We start from the raw sequence: 20,719 nt of genomic DNA, 5'->3' as shown, positions 1-20,719 counted from the left end.
TGAATACCAGCTGCCATTCCCTTAATACTCTACTGCAAATACCAGCTGCTATTCCCTTAATACTGCAGTGCAAATAACAAATCCTTAAAAGTGTATTTTAATCATGTGACATTAAAGTGCTTAATGTGAGCCCAAGGCCACATGCATAATGTGCAAAAAGGGTACATATAAGTGCAAAATATAAGCACATAAATCGTGTGCAAAAAGTACAATGTGAGCATATAATTGTGTGGATACAAGTGCATAATGAAATCACAGAGCAAATGAGAGGACATAATCATGTGCAAAATGTAATTACCATGGCCATGTGCAAATGTGAGCACAATAATAATGTGTGCAATACCACATACATAAAGAGTAATTATTACATAGTTACATAGCTGAAAATAGACTTGCATCCATCAAGTTCAGCCTTCCTCACATATGTTGTTGCTGTTGATCCAAAAGAAGGCAAAAAACCCAGTCTGAAGCGCTTCCAATTTTGCAACAAACTAGGAAAAAATTCCTTTTTGACCCCAAAATGACAGTCCAATATCTGCTTGTATCAAGCAGCTATTACCCCACTAATAAGTAAAGAAAGTTATGCAAAATACTTGCCTCCTGTCATTATTCAAATTAAGATTATAGGTACACTACGTTAGCATAATCTAAAATTTTACAACATGACAGGAGATTTCATATTTTGCATTATAACGCTGTGACAGAAAAACAAGTGATGAGTGTAAAGTCTGATGGAAGTAAAATACCCTGAAAGTCTCCTCCCGTGTCCAATCCGAAGGATATCGGTAAGAGAAACACCCGCTGTGAACACCCGAGACGCAGCCGTGCCCCGAATAAGTGCCGAAACAGGTCTTCATGCCAGCTAGGGACACTAGCCTATGTACCCACCTAGATAATGTGGTGGTCGGATCTGGTATGTTAAGTTTGGTCTATAAAATGAGAATACTGAAGACAGAAGAGGTGTAGAAACCTCTGCATAACGTAATAAAGTGTTGACCACACAGAGATGGTGAACCATCATACAAAAAACTTATATGATATGGATTTAGAGTCCATCTAGGTCCATCGCGACACTGTGAAGGAAATGCCTTCCAGAGATATGGAGAAACCGTTCACATCGAAAGCGTGAACTTCCGAAACTCGATGGATGGAAAATGAGACATAAAAGTAGTGGGAGCATCACCAAGAGTTTTCGGGAAAAAAAATCTGAATCGTCTGGCCAATCCCACAGGAAGCAGAGAACTACATCTACGCATAACCGAGTGTATTTCGGTACTGGAGTCTGAATAGTTTGATACCTCGCAGTAAACGTCATATCAAAGGTCCTGACCAACCGGTATGCCCTGCTGAGGGATGTGAACCACCGAGATCGCTGATGGTACCAATTCGATGTAACTGTATGAACTACGAGATGAAAAAAGCTGTGATAAAAATTCAAAACCATAGTGATAGGTGCTGTAGAGGGATCATTGTTCCTCTCCAAACACCAGTAACTCCAAGTGTTCCATGAGGAGACATAGCTACATCTAGTTCCCGGTGTCCATGAGCCCCATAAGAAGTCTGTAGTCAATTGCGATTGGTCCCTTAATTGATCAGGAGAGACTCCAGGTCATAAGTTCCAAGCGGTCCTGTATGCGCTAGCAGATGAGGTCCTCCTTGTGGGTTCGTTAGAAGTAGGGAAATTATGGAAGGAGTGGTGGATGGTCCTATATAGAGTCAATAGGTCCGGGTACTGCGCTGGACTGCCATAGTGGCTTGTTGAGCGTCATTGAGATCTCTGTGATGCGAAGACGATGAAGGACTCTTGCCAACTTCGAGAAAGGTGGTAAAGCCTATGCCCCTTGCATTGGCCAAGGTTGGAGAAATGCTTCACACTGGGGGTCAGAAGCTGGAAAGTTCACATCATGGTAGACACAGCGGTGTCCAGTCACCAATCACTGGCAAGAAAACCAGTCCGCAGTGAGGTTGGTGATCTCCTGAAGGTACTCTGCTCGTAGACTGATGTGTAGAAGGCAGAAACGATAAATGTCCCTTATTGTTACTGTTAGAGCCCAAAATTAGGCTCCGCCCAGGTGGTTTGTGTATTGAATCGTGGATAAATTGTCCATGTGGAGGAGAATAGTCATCGGACATGTCCTTGGCTAGATACAGATCGCAAATGATCCCGCCATCAGTCTCTTCCCCAGTGGAAGCATGTGTGCAGTGAGCTCTCCATTCCCAGAGGCTGATGGTCAATTCCACTATGAAATCTTGTGAGGATCTGAAGATGGCTCTACTGCTTCATGCCGGTATATGTAGGAGCCATCAATGAAGTTCTGTTCACACCTCTGGGGAGACCATCACCCAGTGATCATAGGTGTGTTATGTAATGGGCTTTCGGCTGTTGCATAGCCCGGTAATGCAGAGTCCCTGGGAAGATGCCCTGTATCGAAGAGGAAAGGAGTCCCATCACTTTGGCAAGGAAGTGAAGGGGAATGGAGTCCTTGTGCAGTATCTCCCTGTTAATTGAGGTAATATTCTAAGTGGGAAGTTATAGGACACAATTTATTAATCTGTTTCAAATCCAAGGAATTAGACTACTCGGGATGGAGGCAGAGCCGATTTCTCTCTGTTCCCCATAAAACACAATGATTCCAGAAATAGAACTTTACGTCTCATTTGATAGAAGAGTTTGAACGCAGACTCGCAGAATATCAGCATTTCGTCTAGATAGATGAGGCAACAGGCTCCCTTGGAGAGAAGGTGCACCATGACTGGCTTTAGGAGTTTCTTGAAGTACCATGGGCTGAGCCCGAATGGTAGACACGTGAATTGGCACGGTCGGTCCTGTCAACTGAAACCAAGGAATGGAGTGCTCCCTGGTGTGACTGGCATGGAAAGGTATGTGTCCTTCAAATCCAGACAAGTGAACCAATCTTAGGCGAGGAGCAGATCCCACAGAAGATGGATACCTTCCATCTTGCAGTGATAATACACCACACATTTGTTGAGTAGGCGTAGGTTGATTATGGGTTAATAGTCTCCCGTCTACCTTTTGACCATAAAGATATTGCTGAAATAACCAGTGTCGTCTGGAGCGAATTGCACAGTGCTTTTGGTGAATAAGGTGCAAATCTCCTCATCTATGAGGTTTTTGTGGTCCTCCAATACTCGCAGCTGAGGCGGTTTTGGGGAATTAAACCTGTGACCCCCAAGGATTGAACAGATTCTTCTGATGAAGTATAAGCACACTGGATCAGTTTTTACGGGTGTATAGAGAAATTCTATGACATATCCTCTGACCGTCTGGAGGATCCATGCATCTGTAGAGATTGCTTTCTAATCTGTGAAAAGGAAACAGTCTGCCAGAGGTTACATTGTGAATGAGAGTGTTGAAAAAGAGGTATCTACAAATGTTTCTTCATTTCCGCTATAAATGACTCCCCGAACAAGAAACTATTAGCCAATGGACCTAATCCTTTTCCCTAACTCCTCGAGTTTTGTGTACATCTTGAGAAGGGCTGCCTTGCGGTATTCAGCCCATGCAGCCACATTTGTATTGCCCAGGAAGTATATAGCTCATTGCACCCATTCTTGTTTGTTATTGGCATCCAGAGGAGTGCTCTGTGAGAGTGTCAAGTCCGCATAATAAAGTATCTTATTCAGTGGGCCGAGCAAGTCGAGTAGTTATCTGATGCTTTAAGCCCCTTCCGGGAGTTCCGACCAGAGCGGGACCTAACGTCACCCCTGTGGTGTAGAATTATGTAGTGTGTGCTTTGTTATCGGGGAGAAGGTGGTGAGAGCATTCGGCTCTGAGTTGAGCATGCCTCTCTTTTTCCATAGGCTTTCGTACCCAGAAAAGTAGGAAATGTGTCAGATGGTTTGGCAGCCCCCATTCCGAAGATCTCGGGTGTCTGATCGTGCGGAGGTTAAACATAGGCACATCGTGGGTGTTGGGGAAGTACCGTCCTCCCCTTTGTCGGCTGATTTGCAGGAGTCTCCGTTATAAAAGGGGGGGCATCTCAAAAAAATATTTTGGACATATCAGGGATCCATTTCAGGGAGTCTTGCCTTTAGTTCTCAGAGGGCCCATGTTGGTACCCTTCCAGTGTTGTTTGGACACGAGTACTCAGTCTTTAGGGGTCTCGTAGCCCATAAGTTAATTGGCAGGTGGGACACCATGGTCCGCCATCTCTGGAAGACTCTGTCACATCATCTTGGAGATTACTTTTTCTACTGAGGCTGCAACAGCAGCATTTATCATAGACTGAAAGTCTTGAGTGTGAGGCTAAGGTGAGTCGCTCATGAGGTGTGTTAGTTGAGTCTGAGGAATATGGGTTCAGATAGGTTCAGATACAGGAGTAAACATGTAAGAACAAACAGCGAGCCTCCACGTACAACTGTGGTTCACCCAGGGTATCGGGCAATTCGAGCCCGCTGTTAGTGGGCCCACTGAGGTGATTTAGTACGGTACTGTTCCGACATGCTGTCTATATTTGGTACCAAGAAGGGGGGTCACCCCATTACAGTGTCTCCGTGGTTTAGAATGCTTGGGGGGGTCACCCAAGCTTAAAAGGGGGTCACCCTTATTTGAAATCCGCTCGACACTACTGGGCATATATATATATATATATATATATATATGCTTGGGGTTACCTATTAATGTTGTGTATGAGTGGGGTGTTACCTCAGTAGTACGGCGGGTCAGCCCTTTATTGATAAGCCTCCGGATGCGGAAAGTCCGTCTGGAGATTCACCCTAGTGTGCACTGTTTGATATGGAACTGTGAGACACTATTTACATGTGGGTTACACCCCTTAATAAGATGGAAGGTCCACCCCTCGAGAAGACTGTTTAGTGTAGGGAAAGCACCCTTGGTGATTATACATATTCTACATATTTCAGAACCAACTATAAATATATTACAACTCCTAACAGGCATTTAGTAATCCGCAGGAATTGTCTCTGAACAGTGTTGTAACTGTAAATCATGATCTGGGTAAATTAAGATGGCTGAAGTGAATCTTGCAGTCTCGCAAGATTTAAGATGGCCGATGTTCGTGCGCAATTTCACCTAATATCGTAGCCCCCCAGTGATTGTAATTAGTGTACCTCATGCTCCCCCCGCCAGCTAGGGGGGAAAAATGCAAAAAACTAATCTGAATGCCAATTTTGGCCAGTGTTTGTGACTAAGTGGCTACTAAGAAAGACTGGACATGCCCCTTTTGAAATACCTTGGGTAGTCTACTATTGCAAATGGTATGCCATCATGGGGGTAATTCTCATTCCTGGGCTACCATACGGTCTCAAAGGCAACGTAAACAATCTAGCTAATTTCAATGTGAAAAAACTGAAACGCAAGCCTTATATTTGACTCAGTAACTTTTAAAAACACCATTGTAGCAAACTCACCCCTTTAAGGGAGTTTGCCATGAGCTTTTGGAGGGGCCTGCTTGCCCGCCTCCTGCCCTGTGACTACGGCCCCTGTGATGTATTGCCCTTTAAGAACATATTTGGGCATAATAGATTTTTATTGTGCGGCTACTGGCCCTTTAAGGACAGTGAATGGAATTTTATTGGACTGTGTATGCCCCTTTAAGAACCATCTGGGGACATATTGTGACTTTTGGGAACAATGCCCCTTTAAGACTTTGTCCCCAGACTGTTAAAATCCTTTGTTCATTGCTATTTTCCACTTGGTTCAGTAAATGGGGCTTACTGAACCAGGTACACCACAGGCGGACCACCCAGAAGTGGAAGTGTGCCATCAATTTACTTCCCAGGCTGGGAGCCTGCTGTAGGTAAATTGCCGAACGCTGGGGGGCCGCCGTTCGTGCAAACGAACACGTGGCGGTGGCCATCTTTGTTCATTCAATGTGGTCAGCGCTGTGTGTAGCCAAATCCATGGAACCGAAATCGGCTATACAGTTCCGCGAACACCGCTGAGCATTACCTTCTCCCACAATGATTTTGCAGCAGCAGAGACTAAGTCCCATTCGGCGATGGGGCTTAGTCATTTTTTCAGTGTGAAATTGACCGACCGGACAGCCCAAATCTATGGAACTGTTTTGGGCAGGAAAATGTGCTTGCGGTCTGTCATAAAGGGACCTCCAGCTAAGTTTTAAACCCCTGGATGTAATTGGCTGAATTTTGACTATGTTTATAATTAAAGTGTGCTGAATAATAATGTTTTTTTGAATATTGTATGTATTGTTCTAAAGTTATAGTACATGTGTAAAAACTTTATTTCTCTGCCAGTGATAATTACATTAACCCATTGTGTAAGGTAATTAAATCACAGGCAGAGGGGAGTATTTTGTCTGTAATTGCTAGGAGTGTCTAAGTGTATTGTACGTATTGATTGGTTGTTTTACAAAACCCTGTGGCCCTGTGGGCAGTACTGTGTGTGCAAAATGTGCATAAAAGCAGTGTCTCTTTAAAAGCTTCAGTTCTTCTTCACCCTCAATTTGAGTCCTGCCTCTTATTAGGGGAATCTGCTACAAGGGATTGCTATGCTCTGCATATTCCCTTGCTATAATCACTCCTAAACTCTTGCAAGAGCTTGTTCCTGGTTTGCGCTCTGAAGGAGTCTACGGTGGTTATGGTGTCGGCTGGAGTGCTGGAAGCCCTCAGGAAGCGCTAGGAGCATCCTCCAATGAAGGTACCCAGTCAGGGTGCCCGTTGATCAGTTACAACCATAAAACCTGTACATGAGGGGTGCTGTTATACTCAGGAGACTTCGCTGAACACAAAAATTTGTGTTTCAAAACAGTAAAATGTATCACAACAATTATCTCGTTCGGGTAAGTGCCATTTGTGTGTAGAAAAATGTCACTTTCACTGACGATATTATCGTTGTAATACATTTTACTGCTTTGAAACACTAATATTTGTGTTCAGCGAAGTAAAACAGTACAGGTTTTATGGTGTCATAGAAAGTTACAGGGTTAAATACAGGGCTAGCAAATTAAATTCCCTGGACTTTCGGCCTGGGTTGTCAGGCAGGTCCTGCAAATTGTAATTATTAAAAATTATTAAAATTACCTAATTATGTAAAAATATTGCATAAATATATACATAGAATTATTATATTTATATACGTGTTTGTGTATATATATAATCCGACCTCCGACACTCACCATTATTAAAAAATATAACTTGTAATACCTGGGTGCTTCCAAGTGGTTGTGATCCAGCCACGCGCGGCTTAAGCTTAGGAGCCAGGTCGGATAAGTGGTTGTGGCTGTATTTACCTTATACTGGGACCGACCTGGCTCCTAAGCTTAAGCCGCGCGTGGCTGGATCACTCCTGCCTCCACACGAGCCGCATGCGGCTTGATCTCCTCTCTGACTTAGCCGCGTGCACTGACCGCAGTGATCGGTCACGTGGCCCGCCTGGCACTAGGAGCACGGCTCGAGTCACGAGCTCGCTCTAAAAGGGGCAGTGGGAGCCAAAAGATGAATCAGGCTCCCATTGGCCCACGTCATTCCAGCACCCCCACACACGATCGTTTTGGGGGCATAGGCATGACATGGGCCAATCACTGGTGTTACAGTAGTGTACATTACAAAAAAAAACTAGACATTTGACTGTGAAATAATAGCAGTCAGTTTCCTTCACACGTGTGCGTTTCAGGGCTTGCCATGGCACAGTGTCACACCAGTGCAACTCATATCTGGTGTAACAGTAGTGTACATTTAAAAAAAAAAAAAATACAGGGGGCTTGTTGTCACCTTTCGGGGACCCTTGGTGTTGTACGTGGCTGGGTGGAGGAAGAGACCTTCAATGACATCAGTGAGGACAAGGAACGGGACATGGCTAGCTTGGTATCCAGCCTTGTGCAAATGGGGAGTTTGCGGTTGTGCAAATGGACTGTTTGCGGTTGTTTGCGGTGCGTTAAACGGGGAGTTTGGTCTGTCACTGTGAAGCGGACATAACCCTTACACTACCTGATCGATACAACATCATACCTGATGTTTTAAAGCACGTTATTCCAAACAATTTAGGAATGTTAGGTGATTTATGCCCTTTATGGATTAAAACCAGACTCTGCATCAACTATATAATTTTCCATGGGAGTTTTGCCATGGAACCCCCTCCGGCATGCCACAGTCCAGGTGTTAGTACCCTTGAAACAACTTTTCCATCACTATTGTGGCCAGAAAGAGTCCCTGTGTGTTTTAAAATTCACCTGCCCATTGAAGTCTATGGCGGTTCGTGTGGTTCGCCCGTTCGCGAACATTTGCGGAAGTTCCCGTCCGCCGTTCGCGAACCCAAAATGTTGTGTTCGCGACATCACTAATGTCTATGTTTTATGTATAAAATGTGACTTTGTGTATTTTATGGTGTTTTACTGTCTTTGTGTCCCCACGTGTATAATGGCGATTTGCCTTTGTCCTGGGAGATAATTGAATTACTTCTCAATTATCTCCAGGGCAGAGGAGAGGAAGCCAGGATGCATTGTGGGAAAGTATTGTGACTGTATGTCCTAAAATTATACTTGTCTGTCCTTTGTCACAGTCTTCCATCTGGTCCCCTAGGGGAGTGTCCACCAGGTGGGAGACCAGCATAAATACTGGGCGGGTGGCCCTGAGTAAATGAGACCACTGCTTGACCCACAACACGGAGCCTTGTCTCGTTATTGGGGGGATTCACTGTATGCTGTTAGAGACTGATTGCCAGGAGTGTAAGCCGCTTGGGAGCTTTTCCTGTTCGTCTGCTTGCAGCTATTCGTGAGGTTCCAGTTCGGGAGTTTGGAGTGCTACCTTATTCCCTTGTATGCAATTCGGGAGTTTGGTGCATTCACTTGTATTCAATTCGTGAGTTTTGGTGATTCTACAGTAGCTATGCCTGTCTCTGAAAAGGGCATTATCGCCTAAACGATTTTAACGCCTTGTCTGCTGAAACGGTCCATTACAATTGGTGGCAGGGGTGGGATCGTTCCTACAGCCAGAAGGACAGCTACAGAACACCATTTCTTTGGATTTACAAGTTGGGGGCAACGCATGTCCCAGTACAGCGACCCTAAAAGCAACAGGATGGAACCAGCAGTGTTATACGAGGAGGAGGATCTGGATGGCCGGGATGCATTGAGGAAAGGCATCTGGTACCAGGCCCTGGATAATGTACAATACCAGCGGGGTGAGAGTCTCCCCAGTGAAGAGCAGCGGTTGCAGAAGCAAGTGGCCCTGCGGATGCCCTTCATGGGAGAGCAGCCCCTGGAGGAATGGGTGAAGGAACTAGAGCACCGGGTATGGCAGGAGCTATGGCTGGAGGATGCCTACCAGGCGCTCTGGTGGTATATGACACAGTATATACCCTGGACAGACGAACATGATAAGCCAGAGGGAGAGGAGTTTGATGGTCCTGGCTTGTTATGGGAGTCCTTTGCAGTGCCTGGCTTCGGGAGCCCTGCGCAAACCAGACTTCAGGACATTGTCTATGAGAGGGAGGGTAGGCATGAGTGGGATGAACCCCATGAGGTAGAGCAAGACCTGGCTCACCTAGCAACCCTGGAGTGGGAACTGGAGCAGGACTACCGAGATCTCTTCCACTCCATTGGGAAGGCTCAGCAGGACAGTAAGGTGACAGACCCAGATCAAGACCCATTCAGCTGGGCAGATATTGTAGAGTGTTACTGGGAAGGACCCCAGGTGGCCGGTAGAGATGGGACCGAGGTCTCTCCTCCGGTCCTGCAGGGAATTGGGAGTCCAGTCTCCATTCCCCAGCAGCAGTGTGAAGTGCAGGGAGAGGAGAGCAGCGTCCTCCCTCCCCAGCGGCAGACTGAGTTACTGGGGGCAGAGGTAGTTGTTCCTGCCCCCCAGCAGCAGCGTGATTTTTTAGTAACTAAAGAAATGTGTATAATGAAATACTCGGCCAGCGGCCGAGTGATGTGCCGGGAATTGGGAGCCTAGTCTCCATCCCCCAGCGACCGAGTGATGTGCCGGGAATTGGGAGCCCAGTCTCCATTCCCCAGCGGCTGAGTGATGTACCGGGAATTGGGAGCCTAGTCTCCATTCCACAGTGGCAGTGTCCAGCAGGAAATAGAGAGCCCAGTCTCCTTTCCCCAGCAGCATGAGACGGTATTGGGAGCAGAGACAGTCGGTCTCCCTCCACAGAGACTGGAAGTATGTATGGGAGAGGAGCTTGTTACCACCTCTCCCCAGCGGCAGATTAGTAATGTACAGGGAATAGAGAGCCCAGTCTCCTTTCCCCAGCGGCAGAGTGTTCTATCGGGAGAGGAGCTTGTTACCCCCTCTCCCCAGCGACAGCTTAATGTACCAGGGGGAGACTGTAAGCCCCACACCTGTGCAGATGGGACCGTGGGCTCTGCACTTACCACCCAGGGGGTAGGGACGGTCGGTACTACCCCCCCACGACAGGGCTGTTTAGCCAAAGGGGAGACAGTCGGTCTCCCCCTCCGGCAGCAGAGCTGTGTATCCAAAGGGGAGACAGTCGGTCTCCAGCAGCAGAGCTGTGCACCAAAAGGGGAGACAGTCGGTCTCCAGCAGCAGAGCTGTGCACCTAACGGGGAGACAGTCGGTCTCCAGCAACCAGGCTCCAACCAGACCACTCCCGTGGTAGTGCTGGCACCAGGGCAGAGTACCGCTGGTCTCTGCCCACTCAGCAACCCACCAAGGCAGCCTACCAGTCCCCCACACGGCCGTGGTGAGGCACCTGGATATGGACAAAGTTCTCCTCTACGCAGGTGTAGTAACCATTTATTGTGGGTGGGCTGTACTGCTGTTTCTGTTTTGTGGGTGGGCTGCTGGACTAACAAGGGCACTGACCGGCAGGAGGTCAGATACCCTGTTAGTCTGTTTGGAAAAGGGGAGAGATGTGACGAGAGCAATCTCGCCACATTGCATTGGAGGAGCCTGGTTGCCCGCCTGCTGCCTTTGGACTATGGACCAGACTTTTAAATGACTTTATTTTCCCTGCAGAAAGGCTGATTTGTGCCTTTCTGCCAGGGTGTTCGGTAGATTTTATCTACCGAACAAACAGCCGAATGCGCGACCACCTGGGAGCTGGAGTGTGCTGCAAATTTACCTCCCTGAAGCTGCGGTTAACCGCAGCTTAATTGACTGTTACTGGGTGGCCGCGGTTACACTTAGCGGCCGCTCGGTGGTGGTGTTGTGGAGCTCCCCGGACGGCCTGCGGTGCTCAGCCCAGAATCAGTGCACTTAAAGCGGACACTTTTACGTGCAGGCACCGCTGAGCCTCCAGCCCCCTGGTTCTTATTCGTGCAGATTTAACCGAATACATTTTAATTTGGTAGTTTGTATATGTGAATGTTAACCCAGATAGCACAGCCATGGAGCCAATTCGTGTAATTAAAGACTTTGGCTCCATGGCAGTTGAACTGTGTGAATAGGATCTGAGCGCTATTCGGTAGTTTTGTGCGCTCAGATCCCAGCTATCTGGGGATATGTTACATGCCTATGTTTTATGTATAAAATGTGACTTTGTGCATTTTATGGTGTTTTACTGTCTTTGTGTCCCCACGTGTATAATGGCGATTTGCCTGCATAAACACTGGGCGGGTAGCCCTGAGTAAATTAGACCACTGCTTGACCCTCAACACGGAGCCTTGTCTCGTTATTGGGGGGATTCACTGTATGCTGTTAGAGACTGATTGCCAGGAGTGTAAGCCGCTTGGGAGCTTTTCCTATTTGTCTGCTAGCAGCTATTCGTGAGGTTCCAGTTCGGGAGTTTGGAGTGCTACCTTAGGGCATTATCGCCTAAACAATTTTAACCCCTTGTCTGCTGAAACGGTCCGTTACAATTGGTGGCAGGGGTGGGATCGTTCCTACAGCCAGAAGGACAGCTACAGAACACCATTTCTTTAGATTTACAAGTTGGGGCAACGCATGTCCCAGTACAGCGACCCTAAAAGCAACAGGATGGAACCAGCAGTGTTATACGAGGAGGAGGACCTGAATTTCCGGGATGCATTAAGGAAAGGCATCTGGTACCAGGCCCTGGATAATGTACAATCCCAGCGGGGTGAGAGTCTCCCCAGTGAAGAGCAGCGGTTGCAGAAGCAAGTGGCCCTGCGGATGCCCTTCCTGGGAGTGCAGCCCCTGGAGGAATGGGTGAAGGAACTAGAGCACCGGGTATGGCAGGAGCTATGGCTTGGAGGATGCCCAATTCGTGAGTTTTGGTGATTCTACAGTAGCTATGCCTGTCTCTGAAAAGGGGATTATCGTCTAAACGATTTTAACCCCTTTGTCTGCTGAAACGGTCCGTTACAAGTGGCTTTAGGGATTTTTACAACCCAAGCAGCTGCTTAATATCGCTATATACTCTCATTGATGAATATTGATACATCATAAGCGCACATGTATATCTAGTACAACAAAGAGGGAGTCTCCTCACCGAAGAGAATGCTGTCAATCATCTGACGTAAACGGACATGTAACTCCGCCCACATTAAGCTGACACATTGACAAAACTGTATGTCAACAATGACGACGTCATGACCTTACTTCTGATTGGCCAACCTACATTTAAATACCGGGGGAGGTTTGGGCGTCAAATTTCAGCCCCTGACGAAGGAGTCTCGTACTCCGAAACGCGCGTCGGGTTCTAGCGCGATTCCCATCCACTTCACTCTGGCACTTTACAGTGCACATCCCCACGCACAAATGGGAATCTTTTTCTTTCACTTTTTGGTTACTATAACTTGTCATTAGTCCTTATGTTTCTTTAGTTTAGAGTCAGATTATTAGATACAGAGGGACAGCAGTTAGGCAGCCTTCTTAGCGTAGAACACCCATGAAGGTGTTTATTAGCAGAATATAGGGAATTATTTAGAGAACAGTGGCACATATAGCAGTATTTTATTAGATTACAGTGATCATACTTCATATGCTAAGTTGTCCACTGTTTCTCCTGTATCAGTAAGATACTCCCCTCTTGCTATTGCCTCTATAGTAGCTTGGGCTACACTCTCCCTAACTATTTATGCTGTCTCCTCTATCATTCTGTTTATTGGATAGATAGACTTTCATACATATTATTTCTTTGGGGATTATTGCCTACAAGCTTGTCTTACATTAGCAGGCAGTATTAATTACTTACCTATGTACTGAAGACAAGCCTATTATAGGTTTTAGAAGCAACATTATTGCAACACTGGCACCAATTGTATCCCTTCTGCATAACAGTTAATAAAGTTTCTATGTAGCACTGTTGATGTAGGGATTTGGTATCGTGTTCCTACCAGTTAGCATTTCTTTTCTCCCTATATACTCCCCTTTATCTAGCATTCATTATTATTTTTTATTCCTTGTCTCTAACAAGCTCTAGGTAATTCTCACTTAAGATCAGTGTTCCATTCTATAACTTTACCAGTTTGCTTGGGAGCCACCCCCTTAAAGGGGTACTACCCTAGCATTGTTCTTTTTCTTCTATACTATTCAACTTGATCCTGGGCAGACAGGGCTCTTCGGCCGAGAGGAACATTTCCGTACTCTCCCAGGGATGTCGTATGCCACCTGCACTACTTTTTCCTTAACGAGGAGATCCTCTGTGCACTGAACCAAACATCACAACCACTTTTGTTCCATAACTATCCCATTTAGATATATCCAGATATCTCCTGGGCTACCCTCCAGATAAGACGGGCTTTGAAACTCATAACGGACCAGCTATGATCGAGAAACATCAGGTACAGATGGGGGTTCCCCTTCGCCTTAATAACAAACCACAAAGGCACCTCATACTCCCTCTCTTTGGTACAAGATGTACCAGCTGTTACCCAATCCCTGGGCCTACCGGACACCCATGTACCGGACTGATATGATCCAGCTTTCTCAGCCCCACAATCTCCGCTGCCGCAACGTCACCGCTGGCAAACGCCTTCCAAATGGCACCACAATGAACAGAGCAGTGCCACAGCAACCTTGGGTTCACCCAGAGGTGCCTAGATACTGCCTAAAACCCCTTCAGCCCAGCGGGAGGGGGCCCTGAGGTTGAGGATCCCCCAATATAGTGTCGAGTTTGTTTTCCTGACACTATAGTAATCCTTTAATTCTAGGGATTCAGACATACAGGTTTCCGTCTGCAATTGTGTAAATTTTCATTGACACATTATAAAAAACTGCAATAATTACACTTGCAGGGTTAAGAGTAGTGGGAGTTGGCACCCAGACCACTCCAATGCGCAGAAGTGGTCTGGGTGCCTAGAGGGTCCCTTTAAGTCCTCTTGAACCATCTGTTCAATATCCATCTACATCAAAAGGGGGTTTCTTGCCACTCCATATTCTGGCAAGTAGGTGCGCAGATCAAATGTGCCCGATCAGCCACCCTCCCAACCCAGTCAAAAATACCCTATCGCAACAGCATATCACCATACACTTCCAAAAGTAAAGCGTACCTCTTTTCAGTAAGGCAAGTCGTTATCATCAAGGCAGCAGGACCACTAACCATTCCTGCCCAGCTCTGGAGTTGGCAAAATCACTCTTCAGTGCCATCTGATTCACCCCATCTTCTCATAGGTGAGTCTTCATCAGTATACACTGGTTGGGACAGGGGAGATACAGATGATCATCTCTTTGGGATCACCTGTTCCTCGATCAACCAATTCTGAACTTGGATTTCCATAAATTAAATGCTTGTAGAAACCTGGGTATGTCATCAGGACACCAAATCACTAGCCAGGAATTGCCCTGCAAGCTGAAAGGGAAGTCCGAGTGGCAATTCCCTTATTTCTTAGTGCCTTAGTCTCTGGTCATAGAGCCCTCCTTGTGTCCTGTGTTACATCCAAGAGGTCTTGAAATAGGGACACTGTGGCTGACCGCCTGGCACCCTGACTGGGTGCCTCGGCCAATTGATGCTTACTAGCATCCCGAGTACTTCCAAGCACTCCACTGGACACCGTAATCCTGCAGCCAGCATTACAGCTTGGTTGGGGTCTCATGTCCTCCACCCACCCTAGACCCAAGACCAGGATCCAGCTTCCAGTGGTAGACCTCTCCAAATACAGAGAGTAAAAAAGCAGGTAGCACCAGTTGTAATTCAAGGGAGTATAATGATTAACCCCTTAAGGACAGATGACGGATATATTCCGTCATGATTCCCTTTTATTCCAGAAGTTGTGTCCTTAAGGGGTTAAAGCAATCCACAGAGTGAATATAGCTGTTCTCTCCACACATGAGACGAGGCTCTTTGTTGAGGGTGAAGTGGAACTGCTTTAATGGGAGCCACACATGGCCTTTTATGTGAATCCTCATGCAAGGGGTTTACCGTGACATATTCCAGTGGCATTCTCCACTAGAGCTAAAAGGAGACTACAGTAAAACATCCACATAATTACATTAACTACAGGACATACAGATCAAACACACCCCAAAAACATACATTTAACAATTGAGTACCCCCTCAAGTCCTATATCCCCAGATAGCCTGGATCTGAGTGCCCAACATTTCCCCAAAGCACTTGGATCCTGCAAACGCAGCCGAAATGCCATGGGGATATAGTTTAGACCGACCGCACACCAGGCTCCTGCCCAAAATAGTTCCATGGAATTGGGCTGTGTTTGGTCGGTCCCATTCGTGAGTACGAAGTACAGTAAAAGTATGAATGCAACCAGTTCATATGTGCACTTAGACTGTGTCCCTTGTTCAGGAGTGTGTTCCCACCGAATGCCGCTCTTCTCAGATGAATATAACCGAACATACATGGATATGGAAGTTCCAGCGGTGTTCGCGCCATCGAGTGTCCGATTATAAGTCCATGCATTCGACAACCAAACACCGCTGGAACTTCTATCTTCACGTATGTTCGGTTATATTCGTCTGAGAAAGATGGCCGCCGCAACGTGTTCGTCCATACGAACAACGACCACCCATCCGATCTCTTAGAACGTTGCGGTTTTGAAGTGTTAATGAGATCAAAAGGGTCAATTGGCAGCACACGACTCCCACGGGTGGTCCAACTATTCAGGAGTTCATTCAGGATAAGAACAGGATGGGTTCAATCCATTCGATACATCCATATGCCGAACCATGCAGTCCAAAAGACACGAACAGTGCCTTTTTACAGTGCTTTAACCAAGGTCTATCACAGGGGCCATAGTCCTGGGACAAGAAGCTGGCCTGCAGGCCACTTCAAGAACCGTGAAGAGGTTCAGTTTGTTACAGACACTTCTGCACCTTGGAACATGATAGAAGCTGAATTTCTAGTGGCTGCCATAATTTTCTCCTTCAGGCTATAGGAGTGTAGGCAACAGATAACATCTCAGGGCCTACCGTTTTGCTTCAGCTGACCCAACAACCAATGGTTCTGATCAAAGAGCATTTCAGCTGGGCTTCCTTGCTTAAAATATGGAGGGACCAAGTTTTCAGGTAGAGAGATAGTGTCTAGTTCAGGTAGGCCATGTACCTTTTATTCTGCTTCCAACTCCTAATCTTCAAATCCTCCATTTGCATGAGCAGGGTAAGTAAAAAATGTCCCTGTTGGGTGGCTGTGATCCCTGAAGCAATATGTCGAACGTTGATATACAATTTCCCAGGGTACCCATGCAGTGGCGAGGAGACCCTGTCTGTGTTGTACCAGAGCCTGTGGGCTTCTTTGTGCAGAGCATTTTTGAGCAAAAGGGGTGGCATTATAGCTTTTAAACTGCTAGGGGTGCAAAGCTCCATCAGCACACATCCTGCACCATGCTCAGTCAGGTCATGGCCCCTAATATTAATCGTATACACTGTAACTGTTTAATCATTATACTGAAAATGTGCATACAGTACAATTTACAATACATTTGGTGATGTTATATATTGTACTACTAACCTTTCTTCTGAACCTCTAACTTGTCCTGAACAGATCGAAGTTGTTGTTCCATTGAGGCTACTTTAAGTTTCAGTGCTTCAAGAGCTGAAATGATAACCAATATCATGTGATGAATTCACATTGTGCCAAACACATTGACACTATAAGCCACTGGATTGTAGCCCTAAAAATAAGTCCCTGTTACATTTTAGTGGGTTCCCAGTGGTTGGAACAGGCAGATCATTCTTTATGTTTACAGTAGTGGTATCACTTTTCCGAGTGCAACGGAGAACACTGTGATACTCAGAAGAGTCAAATAAAGGTGTTTTGCACATTTTATTTCAGTATGGAGTCAAATCCCTATGAAATGTTTCCCTAGGCGTACATACAGGGCCGGCGCTACCTGTAAGGCGACCTAGTGCCCGGTGTCACCGGTGCAGCTCCTCATGCTGCGCCGCCTGAGCGCTTTTGCAAGCCTCAGGCGGCGCAGCACTGCTGCATGGAGGGCGGCCAGGTTTGAGTGACCGGCAGGAGGGAAGCACAGAGTGCTCCCTCCTGCCGGTCTCTCAATGTAGCGTGGCCGGGCGGCGCGGAATGCGGGACAGGAACCTCTGTTTCCTGTACCCGGCCGCCGGCGGAATGACAGGAAGTGAGCACTCAGTGAGCGCTTCCCTTCAGTCCGCCGGCGGGCGGGTACAGGAAACAGAGGTTCCTGTCCTGCGTTCCGCGCCACCCGGCCACGCCACATGGGCAGGAGGGGAGGGTAAGGACCACTAGGGGAGGGAGGGGGGATAAGGACAACGGGGGTAAGAAACACTGGGTGGGGGGTAAGGACCACGAGGGGGGGTGAAGGACCACTAGGGGAGGGGAGGGGGGAGTAAGGACCACTAGGGGAGGGGGAGGAAGGACCACTAGGGGAGGGAAGGGTAAGGACCACTAGGGGAGGGGAGGAGGGAGGAAGGACCACTAGGGGAGGGTAGGGTAAGGACCACTAGGGGAGGGAGGGGATAAGGACCACGAGGGGGGGATAAGGACAACGGGGGTAAGGACCACTGAGGGGGGTAAGGACCACGAGGGGAGGGGGGGATAAGGACCACGAGGGGAGGGGGGGATAAGGACCACGAGGGGAGGGGGGGATAAGGACCACGAGGGGAGGGAAGGGTAAGGACCACTAGGGGAGGGAAGGGTAAGGACCACTAGGGGGGGTAAGGACCACTAGGGGAGGCTAGGGGGGAGAGTAAGGACCACTAGGGGAGGGAAGGGTAAGGACAACTAGGGGAGGGGGGGAGTAAGGACCACTGGGTGAGGGGGGAGTAAGGACCACTAGGGGAGGGGGGGAGTAAGGACCACTAAGGGAGGGGGGGAGTAAGGACCACTAGGGGAGGGGAGGGTAAGGACCACTAGGGGAGGGGAGGGGGGAGTAAGGACCACTAGGGGAGGGGAGGGTGGAGTAAGGACCACTGGGGGAGGGGGGTGAAGGAACACAGGGGGAACGGGGGTGGGGTGGTAAGGACCACTGAGGGAGGAGGAGGGGAGGTCCACTAGGGGTTTGGGAGAGGGAGGACGACTAAGGGGGGGGGAAGAACCACCAAAGGGGGGTAAGGAGGGAGGACCACTAAGGAGAGGGGAGGAGGGTAAGGACCACTAAGGGGGGGGAGAGAGGATAATGACCACTGAGGGGGGCCGGAGATTACCACTAAGGGGGTGGGGGGAGTAGGGGAAGGTCTACTAAGGGGTTTGGGAGAAGGAGGACCACTAAGGGGGGGATGGGGGAGTGAGAAGACCACCAAGGGGGGACTGCAGAGGGACAGGGGGCCAAGGGAGAGCACTAAGGGACAGAAGGGGAGAACACGGAGGGACAGAAGGGAAGGGGAAATCAATAATTGACCGGAGGGGAGAGCACTATGAATTTTTTTAAAATTGAATAAAGAGCTGCTCCCCTCTCAGTCCCTATCCTACCCCACAAACCCTTTCTTTTACACTACACACATACACAATGCATCTCCTCCTCCACACACACAGAAACATACAATGCATTCCTACTCACACACAGACACACCTGAAACACACAATGCATCCCTTACGTTCACACAAACACTCATTCTCTTACACACAGAAACAAAATGCAACTCTTACATAATTAATGCACCCCTTACAGACACACACTGCATTCAATTACATACTCAGAAACAAACCTTGCACCCCTTACACACACACACACACACACACACACAGAAACATAAAATGCATTCCTTACATGCAAACACACACTGCATCCCCTATAAACACACTACATCCCTTACACAAATTGCACACATGAAACATCCCCAACTCATGGATGGGCCATGTAGGTGGATTTATGGGTGGGCATTGTAGGCATACTCACGGTCAAGCCCTGGGGGCCCAGACCTTGAGCTGTGTAAGGGGCCCTAAAAAATGGAGCTGCTTCCTGTTCGTTAATTGTTGTGAGCACTGTTAAAAACAGTCTCCAGAGAGCCTCTTCTACACAAGACCTGTGGAGCCAGACTGAGCCCATCACCAGCCTCTTGTCCTCATCTGGTGGTAAGTAGGCAATCCAATATATTATTAGTGGCACTAATCTCTAATTTACCTCACATTAAATGGATACTATAGTCACCAGAAGCACTACAGCATAATGTAGTGGTTCTGGTGTCTATAGCCTGTGCCTGTAGGCTTTTTAATGTAAACACACTGTCTTTTCAGATAAAAGACACTTTGTGAAGACTGGCGTTGGCCCATATGGCAGAGCATATGGGCGGGGCATTGTGATGTCACATGGTGGGCAGGACATATGGGGCGGCAAAAATCCTTGCACCGGCCCTGCGTACATATACCACTATGCACATGGAAATGTACAGCAGCACATGTATTTTATTCTAATATTAGATTTCTATTGTATATTAACCACAGTAATTAAGACAAATTCAGAGCAAGAATTATTTGTAACAAGTCATAGGAGGAGTAAAAGGGACTTATTATTATTATTATTTTTAAATATTGCATCCATGCTAGATAACAGTATGTATTATGTATTATGGGTACATATGTTTGAATAAGTTGGAAAGATAAACTTTTACACATACCTGAAGCACCACTGTCACCTGTATCCCCCTTTGGACCTGGTGATCCCTGTTCTCCTTTTAGTCCTGGTGGTCCAGGAATTCCTGGAGGTCCTAGAGGGCCTTGCAGTCCAATTGGTCCTAAATAGAATTAAATTAAAACAAAATGATACCAATGTGATGAGTTGATGTCTTATCATTTTTGAAATCCCCGTATTCCACCAATAAAAAGTATTTTAGATTATAGTATTGATAGCAAAATATGAATATGTATCTATTCATCTGTGAAAGGATATGTATGATTAATTGTGAGACAAACAGAGCAATGTTGCACAACAATATTTGTTGTAATTAGTTGTACTTTGCGATCATTCCTCCTGATGACATTTGTGGCTGAAATCAAATCAGTGTTCCATAGATAGTGATTATAACCTGAGCTGCGTACCTCTCTCGCCTTTTTCACCCTGTGGTCCTGTGTTTCCATCTTTTGCAAATGAAATTACAGCACAGGTATTGTTTGATATATCTTGGCATATCTGGTTACTGGCTGCTACAAATGGCACAGTAAGTGCAATGAAACCGAGAATCCAAAAATGGTTCATATTTGAAGTTTTTTTATACCTATAGGTTAAAATATATAAACAAATTAAATATTAAAATACACAAACACATAAAGTAAAAGGTCTGTATAACTAAAAATTGTTAGATGCATCAGATAAATTTTTATAGAGTGTTAATAAAGCATTGCATACCTTTTTCCACACCAATGTGCTTGCTGGAGAAAGTGTTGAGAAGAAATGGGACAGGCACATTAATATATAGTCGTCTCAGCTTCCTCCAAAGAAAAGATTATTAGATGATAATTCTACAGCGTATTGCACAATGTAA

The 20,719-nt window shown here is 46.8% G+C and overlaps 1 protein-coding gene across 1 annotated transcript in view; it reads right to left on the bottom strand.

Annotated features, from left to right (window-relative positions):
• Window positions 1-20,433, bottom strand: part of LOC134574801 (pulmonary surfactant-associated protein D-like) — a 63,623-nt gene extending 43,190 nt beyond the window's left edge. Inside the window, exons 1-3 of the mRNA XM_063433869.1 lie at window positions 20,277-20,433; window positions 19,856-19,972; window positions 16,773-16,856 (exon numbers count right to left, since the gene is read on the bottom strand). Of these exons, the coding sequence (XP_063289939.1) occupies window positions 16,773-16,856; window positions 19,856-19,972; window positions 20,277-20,433 (358 nt within the window). The remainder of the gene's footprint in view (window positions 1-16,772; window positions 16,857-19,855; window positions 19,973-20,276) is intronic.
• Window positions 20,434-20,719: the final 286 nt, after the last annotated feature.

The sequence above is a fragment of the Pelobates fuscus genome, chromosome 10, assembly GCF_036172605.1.
Source record: "Pelobates fuscus isolate aPelFus1 chromosome 10, aPelFus1.pri, whole genome shotgun sequence".
NCBI lineage: Eukaryota > Metazoa > Chordata > Amphibia > Anura > Pelobatidae > Pelobates > Pelobates fuscus.
This window is presented reverse-complemented; position numbering and strand designations above follow the sequence as displayed.